At 44.5% G+C, this 21,878-nt stretch overlaps 1 protein-coding gene across 2 annotated transcripts; it reads right to left on the bottom strand.

Annotated features, from left to right (window-relative positions):
- Positions 1-1,264: 1,264 nt before the first annotated feature.
- On the bottom strand, positions 1,265-10,345 carry LOC121572287 (stathmin-2). 2 transcript variants are annotated; one of them, XM_041884307.2, is made up of 5 exons: positions 10,155-10,345; positions 3,260-3,355; positions 2,900-3,075; positions 1,694-1,885; positions 1,265-1,461 (listed from the first exon to the last, which is right to left on the bottom strand). In XM_041884307.2, the coding sequence occupies exons 1-5, from the start codon at positions 10,171-10,173 to the stop codon at positions 1,402-1,404; spliced, it is 543 nt and encodes a 180-aa protein (XP_041740241.1). In that variant the 5' UTR covers positions 10,174-10,345; the 3' UTR covers positions 1,265-1,401. The 2 variants fall into 2 exon arrangements, with proteins under 2 accessions (XP_041740241.1, XP_041740240.1); XM_041884306.2 differs by having other exon boundaries at positions 2,900-3,078; positions 10,155-10,338.
- Between the last annotated feature and the right edge of the window lie 11,533 nt (positions 10,346-21,878).

The raw sequence follows: 21,878 nt of genomic DNA on the forward strand, positions 1-21,878 counted from the left end.
GATCCACCCACCCCTACTGAAACATACACACTCTCTCACGCACACACACATATCTGCCCTGTATATACTTGCATGCACCCTTTGCAGATGGCCATTGTCTTCCATTGTCATGTCAAGATCTTCTAGCTGTTATTTTAAGTCTATGTGTTGGTTGTTTTCCTATGGCTTACATGTTGTCTACTTCTGCTGTTTATGACCTGCTTCTCCTGTGCCATAGTCTGATCTACCCAGTTAAGTGCTGTTTAAATTCTGAGAAGAATGTACAATGATTGATTCTCAATAGTGACAGAGTCAAACTATGATTCTCCATGGAGAGTGAAACCTCAGTAGTAGCATTTGGCATTGGTTCCTCTCTGGCACAACATGAAAGAAATGAGAGCGCCTATAAGCCGATATATGAGCTTGTAGCATTCTAGGCACGATTACATTATCTACACGTCTAAGACGGCACATACAGTACATGCTGAGAGAGTGATTGACAGATGACCCAGGGGGTCTTGGGAACCAGGAAGGACCATAACACCCCTCTGTGATATCACGGTATGAACCAAGAATGTCATGTGACCTCTGCGATGCCCAACTGACAGAATTTAGCAAGCTCCTCTTAAACGACATGTCATGTTTGCCAAATTCGTCAGTGTGTGTATGTGTGTGGGTGTGAGAGTATGTGCGCTTGCATGTGTGTGAATGAACTACTCTATGTAAGAGAGTGGGAGATCAGACAGACAGACAGACAGACAGGAGAGAATCGGCTCATAAAAGCTATAGTAGTCTCCTGAAGTCTAGCTAATCTCTCTCCCAGGAGTCAATGTGCAGCTTTCATTCTCATCATCCCCACACTGACTGATACAGAAACAGACATGGTCAGAAAATAACCACCGCAAACGCACGTCAGCTAGCTGGCAAATTCACAACAACACAGAAGCCTTATAGTACGAGAGAAACTGCAAACGATTTTTGTTCCAAAAAAAACAACAATACATCCATAGATAGAGAAAATGCTAAAATGGCACACTGCAATACTTCTGCTGTCCTATCATACTGTATATAACAAAAAAAGAAGTATTTACAAAACAACAATACCCACTTTCACTTGGTTGGTTTTTCATCTTCTCTTTTTTCAGCATTTGAAATCGAGCAAAAACATTCTTTTATAGGGAGGAGTGGGCGACATTTTCATAATTTTTTTTGCAATTCCCCCCCATTTGCTAATGCTGTTGGTGTGGGGTGCCGGTGGGTCCTCCTCCTCACTCTGGGAGGGGGGTCGGGGGGTCTTCTGACGCTGGGGTGCTGTAGTAGTGGGGGTGTCAGGGTGGTCCCTTGGGAGGGGGCAGGGAGGAGTATGGGGTACAGGAGGGTGGCTGTAGGGGGGTACGATGGTTGGTGGCGCCCCTCGCCTGCTCACGCTGTTAGCTCTTCCCTCAGCTCTTTGTTCCTGCGCACCACCTGGGCATGCCTCTCCTGAGGACACAACACAGAGAGAGATACTGCCATGTTGGAAACCTCTCAATACTGACCCTGCCCTGAGACTCTCAATTTACGTTCAACTACAATGGCCAGTGTTTCATCCTTGAATGATGCCAGCAGCCCCTACCAAAAAATATCAAAGCCTTCTATCTTGCCCAACCCCTTGTCCACTCCCCTAGTCTTGCTGTCTCCACCTACCATCTTTCCCACCAAACTCTCCTCTCACCTTCTCCTGCAGGCGCTCCATGATGGAGGCCAGGTAGGCCTGGCGGTTCTCCTTGATCTGCTCCATCTTCATGGTCAGCTTCTCCTCTGCCATCTTGCTGAAATTGCTGTTCTCCTCCATGGCCTTCATCACCACGTCCCTCTCGTGCTCCCGCTTCTCCGCCAGGGCCCTGAGAACCTGGGCCTCCTGGGACTGAAGAGGTGATAGAATAGAAAAAAGTAAAATAGAACAGAATAGAACAGAATAGAATAGAATAGAATAGAACAGAATAGAACAGAATAGAACAGAACAGAATAGAACAGAACAGAATAGAACAGAACAGAATAGAACAGAACAGAATAGAATAGAACAGAACAGAACATAACAGAACAGAACAGAACAGAACAGAACAGAATAGAACAGAACAGAACAGAACAGAATAGAACAGAATAGAACAGAACAGAACAGAACAGAACAGAACAGAACAGAAAAGAATAGAACAGAACAGAATAGAGCAGAATCGAACAGAACAGAATAGAATAGAAGAAAATAGAACACAGCAGAACATAATAGAACAGAATAGAACAGAATAGAACAGAACATAATAGAACAGAATAGAACAGAATAGAACAGAACATAATAGAACAGAATAGAACAGAATAGAACAGAATAGAACAGAACAGAATAGAACAACAGAACAGAATATAACAGAATATAATAGAACATAATATAATAGAACAGAACAGAACAGAATAGAACAGAACAGAACAGAACAGAATAGAACAGAACAGAACAGAACAGAACAGAACAGAATAGAACAGAACAGAACAGAACAGAACAGAATAGAACAGAACAGAACAGAACAGAACAGAATAGAACAGAACAGAACAGAATAGAACAGAATAGAATAGAACAGAACAGAACAGAACAGAATAGAATAGAACAGAACAGAACAGAACAGAATAGAATAGAACAGAATAGAGTAGAATGCAGGTGGGGGCCAAGGTAGGAAGGAGAGGGTAAGAATTAGCTTTAGTGTCATTCCTTTGCCTGATGAATATGATCATTGCTTAGTTAGTAAGTACAGCAGTCAAAGTCCAAGCCAAGCCAAGGTATAGGCTAAGAAGGATAGGACAAAGTGTAATATGCTAGCGTGATTCAGTGTGATTCAGTGATTGAATTAAGTTGTCGGCTTATGCTAAGGGAAACTGTTAGATGGTGACTCACTCTCCTCCGGTCCTCAGCGGCCTCCAGCTTCTTCTGGATGTCCTCCAAAGAGACATCCTTCTTGGGAGGCGAGGTGACGCAGTGGGCCGTGTCCGACACCGGAGAGAGGGGCTTCAGGATCACCTCGAAGGCCTGACCAGAGGCACGCTTGTTGATGGGCTTCACCTCCATGCCTGCTACTAGAAGGGGGGAGACAGGCGGAGGAAAACCACAAAGGGAAACTCTAAATCCTGCCTTTGTAGTGATAATATTACTCCAAATCAAACTTTCACTTTTTAAAAAGATTGCCTCTTGGTTGCCTTTACTGTAAGGTGAAAGTGATTTGAAACATTTAAAAAGTCAGTTGACCTTTCTTCTTACCTTGGAACTCTCCCACCAGGTTCTTGCGTGTCTCTGGGTACAGGCAGGAGCAGAGGAGAGACAGGACAGACATCTCCTTCATCTTCTCTTTGTACGCTGTGGGGAACACACACAAACACAGACAGACACATGCGCACGCGCACACACCGTTAATCTACTTTCTCCTCCTCATAAATTATCATCTCACATGGCATCGCCATCGTTAGATGTTTAGGAAAATAAATATTCAGCAAATCCATAAAAAGAAAAGAACGCATGATCATCAAAGGCGGTCTAGTCTGGTGAAGGAATCAGCTTGAGGTTTCTAATCCCCATTTTGTGGGGCTTTGTTTGTTTGTGCAGACTGAAGGGAAGTGGATTGGCTGTGTGTGTGTGTGTGTGTGTGTGTGTGTGTGTGTGTGTGTGTGTGTGTGTGTGTGTGTGTGTGTGTGTGTGTGTGTGTGTGTGTGTGTGTGAGTGTGTGCTGTGTCCTCCTATGCTCTGATCTCCACAGCGGTCGACCAACCTCCCCATAGGTTTCATTCTCCACAGTGGTCGACCAACCTCCCAACAGGTTTCATTCTCCACAGTGGTCGACCAACCTCCCAACAGGTTTAATTCTCCACAGTGGTCGACCAACCTCCCAACAGGTTTCATTCTCCACAGCGGTCAACCAACCTCCCCACAGGTTTCATTCTCCACAGCGGTCGACCAACCTCCCCATAGGTTTCATTCTCCACAGTGGTCGACCAACCTCCCCACAGGTTTCATTCTCCAAAGCGGTCGACCAACCTCCCCACAGGTATCATTCTCCACAGCGGTCGACTACCTCCCCACAGGTTTCATTCTCCACAGCGGTCGACTACCTCCCCACAGGATTCATTCTCCACAGCGGTCAACCACCTCCCCACAGGATTCATTCTCCACAGCGGTCAACCACCTCCCCACAGGATTCATTCTCCACAGCGGTCAACCACCTCCCCACAGGATTCATTCTCCACAGCGGTCAACCACCTCCCCACAGGATTCATTCTCCACAGCGGTCAACCACCTCCCCACAGGATTAATTAATCATCAGCTATGCATTTAATTTCAGCCTATTATATATTCACTTAGCTAGCAGAGTCTGTAGCTAGCACTGGTAACATCCAACAGCCATTTAACAGCAGGGATAGCACCTAGAGGCAGACTGATTATGGCTGATGTTCCTGAAAGCTACTTGCCTGTTCTGGAATCCAAACTGAATTGTTCTGCCATCATGACTTTCAAGTGAATCAATAGTGATTCCAGGCTAGAATGCTACAGAGCTGTACTTGGCACCCAACGTGTGATGAGAACCTACTGCAGCATCCCCATGAGGCAGCCAGTAGAAAGAAGACATCTACTCCATCACATTGGACTGCAACAGACAGTCTGGCTATGTCCTCTACTTCTCCTGGCTGCTGTTTAAAGTGTACAGTACAGCGTGTCTGAAGGCACAGTGTTCCATCGGTGCAACTCGACGTGCCAAGTAGCACCCAGCCTCTATGATCCATCATCCATCACACGCTGTGGGCTGCAGGGCTGAAATGTGCTACATTGACCCCTGACTGATGTCCCTGGCTGGGAGTCAACACTGAGCAAATTAAGGCTCTATGATTTACAGTTAGACATGGAGGAGAGAAGTGTAGCTAGTGCCTACAGACGATCTGCTGTTGCACACCCAGCCAAACCATCTCCCTGTCTTTCTGTCTGTTCGAATGAAGTGTAGCTAGCACCCACAGCAGTGGTGCTGCACACCCAGACAACCCCTGTCCTCTCCCGGTCTCTGTTTGTCTGCCACAACAGGCAGCTCTCAGCCTAGCAGACGTCACGGCTAATCAGATAAACTCTCACATGTAGCATTAGCTCTCTGACTCTCCGATGGGCTTGTTAACCCCTCCCAGAAGAGAGGGAAGAGAAGAGAAGAGGAGAGGAGAGGAGGATAAGGAGAGGAGAGAACAGAGAGGAGGACTGGGTTAACCCCTCCCATAGAGGAGAGAGGAGGACTGGGTTAGCTCTCTTTGATAGGCTTGTTAACCCCTCCTTTCCAGAAGAGGAGGAGGAGGAGAAAAGGGGGGATGTGGAGAGGACGAAAGGAGGACTAACCCCTCCCATAGAGGAGAAAGGAGGAATGGGTTAACCCCTCCCATAGAGGAGAAAGGGAAAGGGGGGATGTGAAGAGGAGAGGAAGGCTGATTTGGGCTGGCTGACTCCCACTGGGATCGAGGGCCCACAGGGAAGGCAAATGGAGGCTTCTGCCTTCAGTGGAGATGTGGAGGGAATTTTAATTTGTAATTACCGGACCAGACCATCTCTACTGGTGGGTGGTGGAAGTGTGTGTGGGTGTGTGTGTGTGTGTGTGCATGCGTGTGCGTGCATGTGTGTGTGTTTGTGTGTGGAGTGAGAGCTGTGCGTGCCGTTTAACTGGTTCAGGGATGCACTCAGTGATTGGTGGTTCAGTGGAGCAGATAATGCAGGTTAAGTGCTTATTGAGCAGGTCAGAAGATAACTGCAGCTAGTAGCTGTCAGCTTGCTATCACCCTGGCCAGCTGTGTGTTTTGGTGTTTAGGGAATGTTGTCAACAGAGTTATACTGGAAAATATATTTATATTAAAATCATTTGTTCAACTGTTTGACCCAATTCTAAACTAAACATTGTTATTCTAGTAGGATGCACTAAAAACACACAATTCTACTGCTGTGTATTAATCTTGAAGAGAAATCATTTTGTCATCTCTTCAGCAAGTTTAACACTGGGCATCCTCTCCTCCTCACCACGGAAACAGAGCCAGTTACCGTGCTTCCTGTTGTAATCCTTTAGCATGAGACCACAGATCATCAATATCCCCCCCCCCCTTCCTCCCCCTCCTCCCCTGTCCTGTTGTCCCCCGTCCCTCCACCCCACCCCCCCCCACCCCAACCCAACCCCACCCCACCCCCACCCCACCCCACCCCACCCCACCCCAACCCAATACTGTCCTGCTGTCCCCCGTCCCTCCACCACAACTCAATACTGTCCTGCTGTCCCCCGTCCCTCCACCCCAACTCAATACTGCCCTGTTGTCCCCCGTCCCTCCACCCCAACTCAATACTGTCCTGCTGTCCCCGTCCCTCCACCACAACTCAATACTGTCCTGCTGTCCCCCGTCCTCCACCCCAACTCAATACTGCCCTGCTGTCCCCCGGTCCCTCCACCACAACTCAATACTGTCCTGCTGTCCCCCGTCCCTCCACCACAACTCAATACTGTCCTGCTGTCCCCCGTCCCTCCACCCCAACTCAATACTGTCCTGCTGTCCCCCGTCCCTCCACCCCAACCCAATACTGTCCTGCTGTCCCCCGTCCCTCCACCCCAACCCAATACTGTCCTGTTGTCCCCCGTCCCTCCACCACAACTCAATATTGTCCCCGTCCCTCCACCCCAACTCAATACTGTCCTGCTGTCCCCCGTCCCTCCACCACAACTCAATACTGTCCCCCGTCCCTCCACCCCAACTCAATACTGTCCTGCTGTCCCCCGTCCCTCCACCCCAACTCAATACTGTCCTGCTGTCCCCCGTCCCTCCACCCCAACTCAATACTGCCCTGCTGTCCCCCGTCCCTCCACCCCAACTCAATACTGTCCTGCTGTCCCCCGTCCCTCCACCACAACTCAATACTGTCCCCCGTCCCTCCACCACAACTCAATACTGTCCTGCTGTCCCCCGTCCCTCCACCCCAACTCAATACTGTCCTGCTGTCCCCCGTCCCTCCACCACAACTCAATACTGTCCTGCTGTCCCCCGTCCCTCCACCCCAACTCAATACTGTCCTGCTGTCCCCCGTCCCTCCACCCCAACTCAATACTGTCCTGCTGTCCCCCGTCCCTCCACCCCAACTCAATACTGGGGCCTTACAGGTCTCCAGAGCCCAATAAGTCCAAACAGCAGCCTGACTGCACTGTGTGTGTGTGTGTGTGTGTGTGTGTGTGTGTGTGTGTGTGTGTGTGTGTGTGTGTGTGTGTGTGTGTGTGTGTGTGTGTACGTGTGTGTGTGTGTGTGTGTGTGTTTTTGTGTGTGTTTGTGTGTGTGTGTGTGTGTGTGTGTTTGTGTGTGTGTGGTGTGTGTGTGAGTGTGTGTTTTTGTGTGTGTTTGTGTGTGTGTGTGTGTGTGTGTGTGTGGTGTGTGTGTGAGTGTGTGTGTGTGTGTGTGTGTGTGTGTGTGTGTGTGTGTGTGGTGTGTGTGTGTGTGTGTGTGTGTGTGTGTGTGTCGTGGATAAAGCTCATCAGTTAGTTTACATCCCGGCCTTTACTCTACAATATAATCAGTGGTGTAATTACAGCATTAACGAGGGGTTACAGTGAAAATGGCCTATTGAGTGGGATGGTAGGTGGAGAATTTTACCATCGAGGGAGGTTTCAGACATTAGTATGCATTGTTGAACACTGAAATGCAGACAACAGGCCAACACGCCTGAGCCCAAACGGTTTCTGTGTTTCATACCACACCCAAAGACTAATGTTCCCTATTTGGTGTAATGTCATAGGCCTGGTCATATATTAGGGTACAATGACTAGTTTAACTAAGGGGCATTCATCAGGTTTCTAACGATAGCCTGTCCTCGCTGGCTGGGATATTGGATTTCCGCTTTTGCTTCAGTCGTATACATTTTCTTCTCCAACTATCGATTGGTCTTGAGAAGTGATGAATACAGCTCTATGGCAACAACAGTCACAAGAGTGAGTCTGGCAGAACTGGTTCAGGGATGCACTCAGTGACACTGCAGACGCTGTGCATGATGGCCTCTGGGGGGCGCCATTGTCCCAGAAAGCTTTGGCCCCTGAACACAAAGACTGGAGAAGAGAAATCTGATGGTCACACCTAACTCATGGGCTTGCCTGAGAGATTAGACAGTAGGCCCCACCCCTACACCCTACACATACAACCTAATAATCAGGATCTGAGAATATTTATTATATACCTATAATATACATTATAAATTAATGAGGATCTGTTATGTTAACAGATCTGAGGATCTGGATGTTAATGTAAGCATGTTTGATGTCCCTAGACAAATCAGAAGCCAAGTGGGCAGAGATCATGGATTCGAATTTTGGCCTGTGGTCAATAGAGCTGCAGCTATATGCAATTGGGAGAAAGCTCTGTATGCCACAACACTGAAATATCCTGTCTGTCTGTCATCATGTCTGTCTGTCTGTCTGTCTGTCTGTCTGTCTGTCTGTCTGTCTACCTGCCTGCCTGCCTGTCTGTCTACCTACCTACCTACCTGCCTGCCTGTCTGTCTTCCTGTCTGTCTGTCTGTCTGTCTGTCTGTCTGTCTGTCTGTCTGTCTGCCTGCCTTCCTGTCTTCCTGTCTGTCTGTCTGCCTTCCTGTCTTCCTGTCTTCCTGTCTTCCTGTCTTCCTGTCTGTCTGCCTTTCTGTCTGTCTGTCTGTCTGTCTTCATGTCTGTCTGTCTGTCTGTTTGCCTGCCCCCTGCAAAAAGTGCATTGATCCCAGACAGTACACATTCTCATATTCATTTCCATTTCTATTACAATCATTATTATTGGCAATATGGTACACAACCAACCCACAGCTGATCCTGCCTGCCTCCCTGCCTGCCCTTGCGCCCACTGACAATGTCTATGACGATTATGTACCCCGGGATGTGTGGCCCACCCCAATCGCCCTGTGTATGTCTACGACTCAATTAAAAAAAAACATAAGACGCGGCCAGGCCAGGTCATGATGAACCAGCCCGCTGCAGACGCAGACAGACGTCAGGACCTGACACACTTCCATTTATTGCTGTCTGTCTGCAGGCGCATCCATCCATCACCGACCTATTCATCCAGAATAAAAGTAACCCGTTGACCGTCACCATAGAGACGGGTCTCACTCAAAAGGTCCCTAAATGCGCATGAACGTGCTCCATTACGCATTACAGAATCTTGGATAGGCCTTTACACTTGAAACTCCAAAATGTCTTTAAACATTTATTGTGACTGGCGCAGCAATGTAAGCTATGTACATGCTGTATAAGCAAATCAGGCCCAGCCCATGCAATAAAAATGATATCAAGACCAGGCATGAAATTGCTAGAATACGATGACACATTTCTAGAATACGATGACACATTTCAACTTCCATCCATTACTTTTCATTGCAAGTCGTAAATCTTCACCTAACCGCTTTAGCTCAGATATAAAGTGCACGAACAAAGATTAATTTATTCTCAATAATTCCTCTCATCATTCAAATGGATTGAGCATAACGTTGTAATAAAAGCTAGACCAGTCTCTACAGTAGGATTTGTAACGGTTTAGATTCATTTAGAGCCTTGAAGAGCTGTTCTGCGCTCATGGTGAGAGGGAGAGAGACCGGGATGTTGGGTGCGGTCGGTCCGTCTGCATAATGCTGCTGTCTGAGCATGTGTCGGGGGCTACAGCGGCAGGTGCTGCAGCCAGCATCCATCCATAGAACCTCTATCCCGCTCCAATAACCTATAGCTATTTATTCGCTTTATGCACACTGTAAAATTGGAGATTCAATCTGTCTATAATAAAATGAAATTGGGCTAGGCTATTTAATCATAAACTGTAACCCACTATCATCATCCAACCCTGTTGATATAGGAATACAATAAAACGAATGCATGTAGTTCAGGCTCAAGGTTGACAAAAGGAAGATGATTGCACACTCACAAGTTTAAAACAAAAACATGGTTTGACATGCGACAGACTTTGACCGCTCCCTTGAATCAATGCTTGGCAGTCTTTTGTGCCAAGGGTGTCGCCGCTGTTATCTCACACAGGCAGCATCCTCACACACAGTCAAGCAAAACCCCCACCCAAAGTTCAGTGCCTTTCAACCCGTCCTCAAAACACAAACAAATAACGATAAACTGTTAGCTTACCAATTGCTGTTTTAGCCATGTCTGTCAGTTTGTGCGGCGTTGGTGATGCTGAAGTGGGCTAGGCTACTGGAGGGCGCGTGCGTGGCAGTTTCTGGTCGGTGCGTGGCGAGAACAGGGTGCACTGCTGTAAGGCACTGAGTCAGGAAGAACACTGCTATGTGGGGAAAGACAGCACTGCGCGAGACAGCAAGGGGGCTCGTGAATTACGAGCGTCTACGTGCTCAAGCAGATTGGCTACCGTGGTCACCTGACGCGCATCTCCAAGGCAAGAGAAGGTCGCTTTTTCCTCTAATGTCCCTTTGTATTGGAGTGTTCAGTCGCCCCTATTAAAGGAGACGGTGAGATGTTACCCCTCTGTTGTTTCTAATGGTGCCGACCGCGAAAAAGGCTTAGCAGAGCTGAACCGCTCCTAATGGCTCTTGTCCATGGTGCTGAAAAGGCACCAGGGAGGCAGGCTCACTACTAATAGGCTGAACATACAGTTTTTTTCAATTGCTTACACACTCAAATTACAACTTTCCCACAATTAGCAAAACCTTACACTCAAGGAGCAAAACACCGGCCTAGATTTGCACAACTGTAAGCACATTGTCAGCTTCACACTTTTTGCAAAACATTACACACAGTGATTTGCAAAACACTAAACACACTTGTATGCATTTGACACAGAAATGTATCATGATGTCATTTCCTTGCAATTTCAAAGCAAAGGCTTTCAAATGAACACACCCATGAACCAATTGGTGAAACACAGCCACCAGGTGTGCACACACACTGGTGCTTAATTGTAGACACACCAATCAGGTTTAAGCACTTTAAAAAGGCAACAGGTAAGTTCACCTGTCTTCAAAAAAAATTGACAGTGTCAGAGGAAGAGGAAGAGGAAGAGGGAGTGGGAGAGGAAGACCTGGAGGAGGGGTAGGACATGCACAAAGAAGAAGACAACCAAATCTGTGTAACGAAATTCGTTGTACAATCGTGGACCATGTAATAAACCACGGACTAACACTGAGGGAGGCTGGACTGAGAGTACAGCCTAACCTAAGCAGGTACACGGTGGCATCAATAGTTCGGACATTTCGTCAAGAGCACAGGTGAGAAACGTATCTTCTGTCAACAGAAAATCCATAGCTTACTGCATGTACTATATCAAAAGTTTTGTTATCTATTCCTGTATCATTTTACAGTAAGCTACATGTATTTTGTTTGGCCAACATAGGATTGAACGTCGAGAACACGAAGGAGCCCCATATTCACACAGGAGCAAGAGAGAGACATCATAAACCTTGTTTTGGCCAATAATGCAATCAGACTTAGAGAAATTCAAGCCCATATTGTCAATAATCACAGAATTTTCAATAATGTCCAACAGGTCTCTCTGTCAACAATAGCCTGTATCCTTAAAAAACATCAAGTTCTGATGAAACAACTGTATAAAGTGCCATTTGAAAGAAATTCAGACAGGGTGAAAGGCCTGCGGTGTGAATATGTGGTGGTACGTTCTGTTCACTGACTGTAGTATTGTGTACTGCACACATAACCTTTTTACTGTACATGTAATTTGACTGTATTGCAGACCTACAGTAAATTGATCTACACAATGTGATCTTTTGCTGTATTTCAGAGAGTTTTGCAAATGGACGCGGAGGAAGTCCCGCATGAGTTTATATGTATTGATGAGGCTGGATTTAACCTGACAACAGTGAGAAGAAGGGGAAGAAACATCATTGGCCACAGGGCTATTGTCAATGTACCAGGGCAACGTGGGGGTAACGTTACGCTTTGTGCTGCCATTACACAGAATGGGGTCCTCCACCGCCATGCCAACTTGGGTCCTTATAACACTGACCTCATTTTTACATTTTTAGACAGATTACACAATATTATCACAGCAGCAAACCAAAGGGACCAGATGCAATACATTGTCGTCTGGGACAATGTAGCTTTCCATCATTCTGCTCTGGTCCAAAACTGGTTTCATCAACACCCACAATTCACAGTTCAATACCTTCCAACACACTCCCCCTTCCTAAACCCCATCGAGGAGTTCTTCTCAGCATGGCGGTGGAAGGTTTATGATCTCCGGCCCTATGTCCAGATGGCCCTCATTCAAGCTATGGTGGAAGCATGTGATCAAATTGAAGCAGCATCCATACAAGGGTGGATTCGTCACTCCAAAAGATTCTTCCCACGTTGCCTTGCAAATGAAAATATAGCCTGTGATGTTGACGAGGCCCTGTGGCCAGATCCAGCTAGGCGGAGAGATGTTTAGGTTATATTTCTTTTTTATTCGGTACTGAACTGGATATGTAATTTATGTTACAGTATTACTGTAAGCTTACAGTACAATGGTACGTTCAGTAATACTGTATGAAAACTGGAAAATGTTTTGTTATGAATGTTTTGTTGAAATGTTCAGTATTGACTGACTTGAGTACATGAAAATAAATACATATTTTCATTAGTCTGCACAATTGGTGTCATGTGGTGTTGGTGAATTTATTTTTACACGTTCTCTGTGTAAATGCTAAAAGTGTTGAGCACAGGAGTGTTTAATTGATTCAAACAGAATCAGACCATATGATGGTTGGGTTTATGTTATGACAACAAAATAAGGTTTTTATAAGACATTGTATAGTTTTGACAAAAGTGTTCCATTTTGCAAATGACCTGAGTGGCGCAGTGGTCTAAGGCACTGCATCGCAGTGGTAACTGTGCCACTAGAGATCCTGGTTCGAATCCAGGCTCTGTCGCAGCCGGCCGCGACCGGGAGACTCATGGGCGGCGCACAATTGGCCCAGCGTCGTCCAGGGTAGGGGAGGGAATGGCCGGCAGGGATGTAGCTCAGTTGATAGAGCATGGCGTTTGCAACGCCAGGGTTGTGGGTTCGATTCCCACGGGGGGCCAGTATAAAAAAAAATGTATTCACTAACTGTAAGTCGCTCTGGATAAGAGCGTCTGCTAAATGACTAAAATGTAAATGTGTTGTGCTACTTTGGTGTAGGGTTGTGCTAATTGTGTGAAGGGGTTTGAAAAACCGGGCCCTGTTTTCAAAATTGTGCTTAAGCAATTGAAAAAAACTGTAATGGAAATACACGTTGAAAGTAAATTAAACATATTTTGACCACAATATATAGGCCTAATGTTCCGTGCGTGACTTAACCACAAAGTAGAAAATAGGACTTCAGTGAAATCTTACTATGTATCAATGCAGACAAAGACCTCTCTACTCTATAGCCTATTTAATTTGTATACAATTATTTCTATAAAAGGTAAAGTGCTAAATGGCCTTTTACTTCACAGTAACACGTCTTCTTCGTACGCCTGTCTGCATGATAAAAGGCTGGCTGAAAATATAGCCTATCCACAATTGAAACCTGCAAGGGTATCTGCCAAAATCTTACTGTGAACGATCGCTCTACAATGTTCCCTCTCCAACCAGCAGATGCCAGTAGTCAGTTACATTACTAGTTCCCAGATCTTCTTCACTAGATCTTTCAGCCATCAACCAGAGTGGGTTGTTAGAAAAATAAAACGTTATAATGAATGGATATACTCTATTTCATATGTGTGAGTATGTTTTTGGGTGACATTTCATGTGTGATCACATGGGATCACATTCATTTCACATGAGACATTCGTGTGACTTTTCCGGGTATTTAAACTGTATTTTATGAAAAAGTTTTGGTGTTACCATCATGTGGGTCATTCTTGGGCTGCGGTAATATATATTTTTTAATAAACGTTATTTTCTACTATAATAAATGCATTTTCTGAACACCCCACAACATTAAGTACATATTAAACCTTCAAGAAAACATATTTGCCCGCCTCAGGTATTAAAATCCTTTTATTGTTGTCCATTTCTGTCTGATATGGACACCACTTTCTTCAACCCCTTTACAGACAATATGGAAGTTGTCTGAATATGATTATAAAAGATACTTGTTATAAAATCAACATTTACCTAATGTTCATATGTCCCCCAAAACAATTCAATTACTATAAATATAAAATGTATGTAAAATCTTAGTATTTTGCTGTATTAAACCCTGAAATAGAGACATTATGTGTCAGCGGGCTCATCGTTTACAAAAAAAAATGCTTTCAATTCAGTATTTTAACATAAATCTAATCTTCTTGGGACTGTCCTTAACATTTCAGACTGAGCTCAGAAAACATGAAATTCATATTTATTCATCTTTGCCATTTTATTTAACAAATATTGTCATGTGACGGGGTTGAATACTGTAACGGGGTTGAAGAGACACATCGGTTTCCATATAAACTAGTTTAGTTTACTATCAAAATCCCTCCCAAGATTTACCCCAAAACATTGCATTTCATTGTATGCATCCATGTAATAAAGACATGAGACATATTTAGAATAATCTGGGTTTTATTAACCAAACTGCAGTAAATACCAAAACAAATAAAAACACATCAGGCATTAGGGTAATTAATAACATTCAACAGGTTTCATCAGAAAAGTTCAACGTGTCATCAAACTGTAGGAAAATGTTCCAAAGGCATTTAGAATACTAGAACAGCTTTAACTACAGCGCTAGTGTCACCATGACTATCATCTTCTCAGGAGCACCATATTCATTCATTCATGGTTTTCTTCCTGAGAGTCTGGGCCACACATCTATCTCAACCTCTACGTGGCGGGATGTCACACGCTGTGGGGGTGGAATCATCTCAAGGACTTCATCAAACTGATACCAGTGGATGTCGTCTCGAGAAGACCAGAAAAATCTGTTTGGTCCTACACAATGCATACATTTCACTTGTACACTCATTTCATCCGTCCCGAGGATGATGCCTGGATAAAGGTCATCATCATATTCCACTACACACCACTGCCAAAGAAGACCAGGATTTCCCCACTGGATTACATCCACAGGTTGTGGATTTTCCTCATTGACTGGCTGTTCTGGAGCAGCCAGGACCTTCTGCCTGAAACTGAAGTGCTGTGTGTTAAAGCATGTACAGTTTAGGTCCTTCTTTGTTGAACAAAGGCAGCTGACATCACGAGACATCAGCTCACCAGGAGCAAGGGTGATGACCTGGTGTATTCTCATGGTAGAGGGCACTGCTTTTATCGGGCTTGGCATCATCTCCATCATACGTTCAACATCGGCACTCTTCACAAAGAACAGCTTCACTGACGTGTTTGTCTCATGGAGGCCTTTGTAAAGCTCCTGTGCATCACTGCCCTTAGCCACCAATCTGTCCACCGTTCTCGTCAACGTTCCTACCACACCATCAGGAGCCCCTTTTCCACGGCTTGACTCAAAAAAGTTCCATGTACCAGCTTTGAATCCACGTTTGTGTAATTCTGTTGTGAAAAGCAGGAAGTTGCCTCTTTGCGTATACTGTGTGCAAGGCCCATCACTAAAACAGTGCAATACAGACACTTGTGGATGTGTGGCCTGAAGGTGGTCTAGCACTGGATTGAGGTGTTTCCATATAGCAGTGGTCCTCTGTAGCTCAGCTGGTAGAGCACGGCGCTTGTAACGCCAAGGTAGTGGGTTCGATCCCAGGGACCACCCAGAACAAATAATTGTAAGCACGCATGACTGTAAGTCGCTTTGGATAAAAGCGTCTGCTAAATGGCATATTATTATTATTTAGCAGGAGGGCCTTTGTGCCTAGAGGGGGAGATCGTTGTGAAGCATATAGGCTCCTGTTGGCCAACATACAGCACCCTACCCCAGTATGTAGAGGGGGAGATCGTTGTGAAGCATATAGGCTCCTGTTGGCCAACATACAGCACCCTACCCCAGTATGTAGAGGGGGAGATCGTTGTGAAGCATATAGGCTCCTGTTGGCCAACATACAGCACCCTACCCCAGTATGTAGAGGGGGAGATCGTTGTGAAGCATATAGGCTCCTGTTGGCCAACATACAGCACCCTACCCCAGTATGTAGAGGGGGAGATCGTTGTGAAGCATATAGGCTCCTGTTGGCCAACATACAGCACCCTACCCCAGTATGTAGAGGGGGAGATCGTTGTGAAGCATATAGGCTCCTGTTGGCCAACATACAGCACCCTACCCCAGTATGTAGAGTGGCCTGCTGGTGAGAGGCCCCAAAGTAAACAGCTTGGATCTCCGATGTGTACAGTGGAGAAAAAAAGTATTTAGTCAGCCACCAATTGTGCAAGTTCTCCCACTTAAAAAGATGAGAGAGGCCTGTAATTTTCATCATAGTTACACGTCAACTATGACAGACAAAATTAGGAGAAAAAAAACAGAAAATCACATTGTAGGATTTTTAATGAATTTATTTGCAAATTATGGTGGAAAATAAGTATTTGGTCAATAACAAAAGTTTCTTATTACTTTGTTATATACCCTTTGTTGGCAATGACACAGGTCAAACGTTTTCTATAAGTCTTCACAAGGTTTTCACACACTGTTGCTGGTATTTAGGCCCATTCCTCCATGCAGATCTCCTCTAGAGCAGTGATGTTTTGGGGCTGTCGCTGGGCAACACGGACTTTCAACTCCCTCCAAAGATTTTCTATGGGGTTGAGATCTGGAGACTGGCTAGGCCGGGCGGTGTGTTTGGGATCATTGTCATGCTGAAAGACCCAGCCAAGTTTCATCTTCAATGCCCTTGCTGATGGAAGGAGGTTTTCACTCAAAATCTCACGATACATGGCCCCATTCATTCTTTCCTTTACACGGATCAGTCGTCCTGGTCCCTTTGCAGAAAAACAGCCCCAAAGCATGATGTTTCCACCCCCATGCTTCATAGTAGGTATGCTGTTCTTTGGATGCAACTCAGCATTATTTGTCCTCCAAACACGACGAGTTGAGTTTTTACCAAAAAGTTCTATTTTGGTTTCATCTGACCATATGACATTCTCCCAATCCTCTTCTGGATCATCCAAATGCACTCTAGCAAACTTCAGATGGGCCTGGACATGTACTGGCTTAAGCAGAGGGACACGTCTGGCACTGCAGGATTTGAGTCCCTGGCGGCGTAGTGTGTTACTGATGGTAGGCTTTGTTACTTTGGTCCCAGCTCTCTGCAGGTCATTCACTAGGTCCCCCCGTGTGGTTCTGGGATTTTTGCTCACCGTTCTTGTGATCATTTTGACCCCACGGGGTGAGATCTTGCGTGGAGCCCCAGATCGAGGGAGATTATCAGTGGTCTTGTATGTCTTCCATTTCCTAATAATTGCTCCCACAGTTGATTTCTTCAAACCAAGCTGCTTACCTATTGCAGATTCAGTCTTCCCAGCCTGGTGTAGGTCTACAATTTTGTTTCTGGTGTCCTTTGACAGCTCTTTGGTCTTGGCCATAGTGGAGTTTGGAGTGTGACTGTTTGAGGTTGTGGACAGGTGTCTTTTATACTGATAACAAGTTCAAACAGGTGCCATTAATACAGGTAACGAGTGGAGGACAGAGGAGCCTCTTAAAGAAGAAGTTACAGGTCTGTGAGAGCCAGAAATCTTGCTTGTTTGTTGGTGACCAAATACTTATTTTCCACCATAATTTGCAAATAAATTCATTAAAAATCCTACAATGTGATTTTCTGGGGAAAAAATTCTCAATTTGTCTGTCATAGTTGACGTGTACCTATGATGAAAATTACAGGCCTCTCTCATCTTTTTAAGTGGGAGAACTTGCACAATTGGTGGCTGACTAAATACTTTTTTTTCCCCACTGTATTTGCAGACATAGTTCTCTGAAAAGTCCACATGGATGAAGGCCTCCTCCATTGCCATGTTTTTCTTGAGCTCACGGCAGTAGGTGTATTGCTGTTTAATGTTGAAAAGGTGTTTCTTAAACTTGTGAATGTAGTTGTGGAGCAACTCTGTAAGGTTCTCCTGGGTGCTCTCAACAGTTTTCTTGACAGTGATCCTAACTGTGGAACCCTTTTTCTCATGGACTTTTTTTTCAATAGCCTTGTCTTCTGTGACCCATTGGAGAAAGGAAACTTTTGCCATACCATCATATGTACTGGAGAGGGGGACACACTTTTGTTGGCACAAAGCACACTTCTTGCTAGAGGATTCGCAGGATACCATCTTGGTCAAGCTCTCCAGATTTGAGATCTCAATTACCTTCAGGAGATTCAGCTTCTCAGCCACAAATCTCAGATTCTCATGGTCCTCTGTAGCTCAGCTGGTAGAGCACGGCGCTTGTAACGCCAAGGTAGTGGGTTCGATCCCCGGGACCACCCATACACAAAAATGTATGCACGCACGACTGTAAGTCGCTTTGGATAAAAGCGTCTGCTAAATGGCATATTATATTATATTATATTATTATTATTGTTATATTATAAGCATGTGTCTCGGTCAGACGTGGAAGGGTGATCAACCCAAAAAGGTCTCAGGTGACAAAACAGATATAAGAGAGATTCTCAGGGTTCTCTGATAAAAATCTTCTGTGCAGGTTTTTCATGGTGTCCTCCAGGAACCTTTTCTGTTTCTTGACTTTCTGCACTGTGATAATTTGTTTCCTCCCAGTTGTGATCCGGCTCACATCATCTCTCAAAAATAATGACTTCACCTTTCTCTTGAATGTATCGGCATGCCGGTTAGTGTGCTTCCTTTCAAAGGTCATTGCCCTGACCTTGAAGATCCTGGCTGTGGGGAATGCTATGGAACATGATCTGGACTTTGTGGAGGAGTGGTCAGGTTCCTCAGTGCTCCTTTTGTATGCTGTTCTCCACTGTTTACGCTTCTGACGCTGGTCTCTCTCACTTAAATCACTGATCTTTTTCTTTTTCCCTGCCTCAACATTTATTTTCCGTCTCTGACGCTCTCTCTCAAGGTATTGTTCCCTTTTTTCTGGGTCAGCATTTTGATGCGTTTTCATCTTTCTGCTGCTGATCATTCCCTAGATGTTTCAATGGATAACGTTAAATCAAAGATTCTTAGAATATATACATGTATACACTATAATTTAGGATCTAGAGCGACTTAAAGGAACAACTGAAGTTGAGAGCCTTGCCCAACTCTCCTACCACTAGGCTACCTGCATTCAAATATATTTTTTGTTCACATGGAACACGTTACAGCATGTTTCATGAGTGAATATAAACAATATATAATGTATAATATATTGAATAATTCATTTGTTTAGATGCAATATTCATAAATAAAGTAAATAACTCAACCTGTAAACAAGTTTACAACCCTGTTACAATGAAACATGTGACAGGGTTGAGTTTTTTGCCTCAAAATGGCCTCTGCTCCTCATGTGGTGAAGGACAGGAGACCACAAGGTGTGCATGAAATTAATAGATTATATATTTTTATGGGTTAAAGTATAATTTTGATAAGTACTAGTTTTCCATCTTTATTTCATGTAACAGGGTTGAGTTCATCAGCTCGACGATCCCCACCTGACTTTTAAAAAACAACAAAATACAGATATAAAAGATTGTGATTACTTGACTGTTTCTGTACCATGCGGTTGAAAAATTGTTGAATGATGTCACTTCCTGTTAATGATGACACATAAGGGTGTACTGACCATTTTTATTGGCAGAGTTTAATTGGCGTGACGGGGTTGAGTGTAGACTGAGGGACAGAGCTAAATTGCGTGATTTTAATCAATAATCATGCATTTGTTTGATACAAATATTTTCTCAACAAAAGAACACAAATATATGTTTGCATTAATGGCAAAAGTTATTAATTATGTGCACATTTTAATATTAATTTCCCAAGTAAAAATTAAGTGAAACGCCTGGGGGACATGACACAATTCTTAGTGTCAGTTAAAAAATAAGATTTTTTAATAATAACGTTTAAATTAATACTATATTTATTTTAATTCATTATACTGGACATTTCAATTGACATACAAAATCTTTTAACATTTCATTTCGGTGACCCAATACTTGGAATATAATATAAAAAGTCAGGGGGACTGAAATATTACCTGAGCCCAAGAATGACCCATATAAGAGGCTATGGCACTACTGTTTCGAATAAATAATCAACAAAATAACAGGGAAAACCCAGACACATCACACCCAAGAGTGAACCAGTATCTGGGCAAAGGCTCGTCATATTCATAGTCTCCTTTGCCCAGGTACTGGTTCAACCCAAGAGGTACTGATTAACCATAATGGACCTCTTTAGGACTGTCTGGATGAGCATCAGATGCTCATTTAGGGGAATTGAAATAGATGCACACACACCGGTCTCATACCCCATCATCATCCAGTGAGATTGTGAACTAACCTTTTGAAATGGCAATTTTCAGGAGTGTTCACAGGCACACAGGTTTCCCCTTCTCACAGAAAAGGAAATCAAGGAGCCAAGGTTCCCTTGTTAGTTGGTTAAATATACTGAACAAAAATATAAACGCAACATGCAACAATTTCAAAGATTTTACTGAGTTACAGTTCATATAAGGAAATCAGTAAATTGAAATAAATTCATTAGGCCCTAATCTATGGATTTCACATGACTAGTAATACAGATATGCATCTGTTGGTCACAGGTACCTTAGGCATGGATCAAAAAGTCAGTCAGTAGCTGGTGTGACCACCATTTGTCTCAAGCAGCACAACACATCTCCTTTGCATAGAGTTGATCAGGCTGTTGATTGTGGCCTGTGAAATGTTGTCCAACTTCTCTTCAATGGCTGTGAGAAGTTGTTGGATATTGGTGGGAACTGGAACATGCTGTCGTACACGTCGATCCAGAGCATCCCAAACATGCTCAACGGGTGACATGTCTGGTGAGTATGCAGGCCATGGAAGAACTGGGACATTTTCAGCTTCCAGGGATTGTGTACAGATCCTTGCGACATGGGACCATGCATTATCATGCTGAAACATGAGGTGATGGCGGCAGATGAATGGCACAACAATGGGCCTCAGGATCTCGTCACGTGTCTCTGTGCATTCAAATTGCCATCAATAAAATGCAATTGTGTTTGTTGTCCGCAGCTTATACCTGCCCATACCATAAACCCACCGCCACCATGTGGCAATCTACTCACAATGTTGACATCAGCAAACCGCTCGCCCACACGACGCCATACACGTGTCTGCGGTTGTGAGGCCAGTTGGACGTACTGCCAAATTCTCTAAAATGACGTTGGTAGAGAAATTATCAATACATTCTCTGGCAACAGCTCTGGTGGACATTGCTGCAGTCAGCATGACAATTGCACGCTCCCTCAAAACCTGAGCCATCTGTGGGATTGTGTTGTGTGACAAAACTGCACATTTTAGAGTGGCCTTTTATTGTCCCCAGCACAAGGTGCACCTGTGTAATGATCATGCTGTTTAATCAGCTTCTTGAAATGCCACATCTGGATGGATTATGTTGGCAAAGGAGAAATGCTCACTAACAGGGATGTAAACAAATTTGTGCACAACATTTTAGAGACATAAGCTTTTTGTGCGCATGGAACATTTCTGGGATCTTTTATTTCAGCTCATGAAACATGGGACAACACTTTACTGTTGCGTTTATATCTTTGTTCAGTGTACTAATTGTATTTCATCCTAACTAAACTCAACAAAACAACTAACTTCAACCTGACTTTAGATAGATGCTTCATCCTCCTCCTATCTGCATCACAGGGTATAATCATCACAACAGTGCCATCCGTTTTGTCACCAAAGCCCCATATACTACCCACCATTGTGACCTGTACGCTCTTGTTGGCTGGCCCTCACTACATATTCGTCACCAAACCCACTGGCTCCAGGCCATCTATAAATCACTGCTAGGCA

This window comes from Coregonus clupeaformis, chromosome 29, assembly GCF_020615455.1.
Source record: "Coregonus clupeaformis isolate EN_2021a chromosome 29, ASM2061545v1, whole genome shotgun sequence".
Lineage (NCBI taxonomy): Eukaryota > Metazoa > Chordata > Actinopteri > Salmoniformes > Salmonidae > Coregonus > Coregonus clupeaformis.

Bases quoted from the DNA above. Each gene is read 5' to 3' on its own strand.
- LOC121572287 (XM_041884306.2), bottom strand. The intron at 3,079-3,259 runs GTAAGAAGAAAG...CCCCCCTTCTAG, and splicing joins CCTGGTGGGAGAGTTCCAAG to TAGCAGGCATGGAGGTGAAG. The intron at 1,886-2,899 runs GTGAGTCACCAT...TCACCTCTTCAG, and splicing joins CCGCTGAGGACCGGAGGAGA to TCCCAGGAGGCCCAGGTTCT.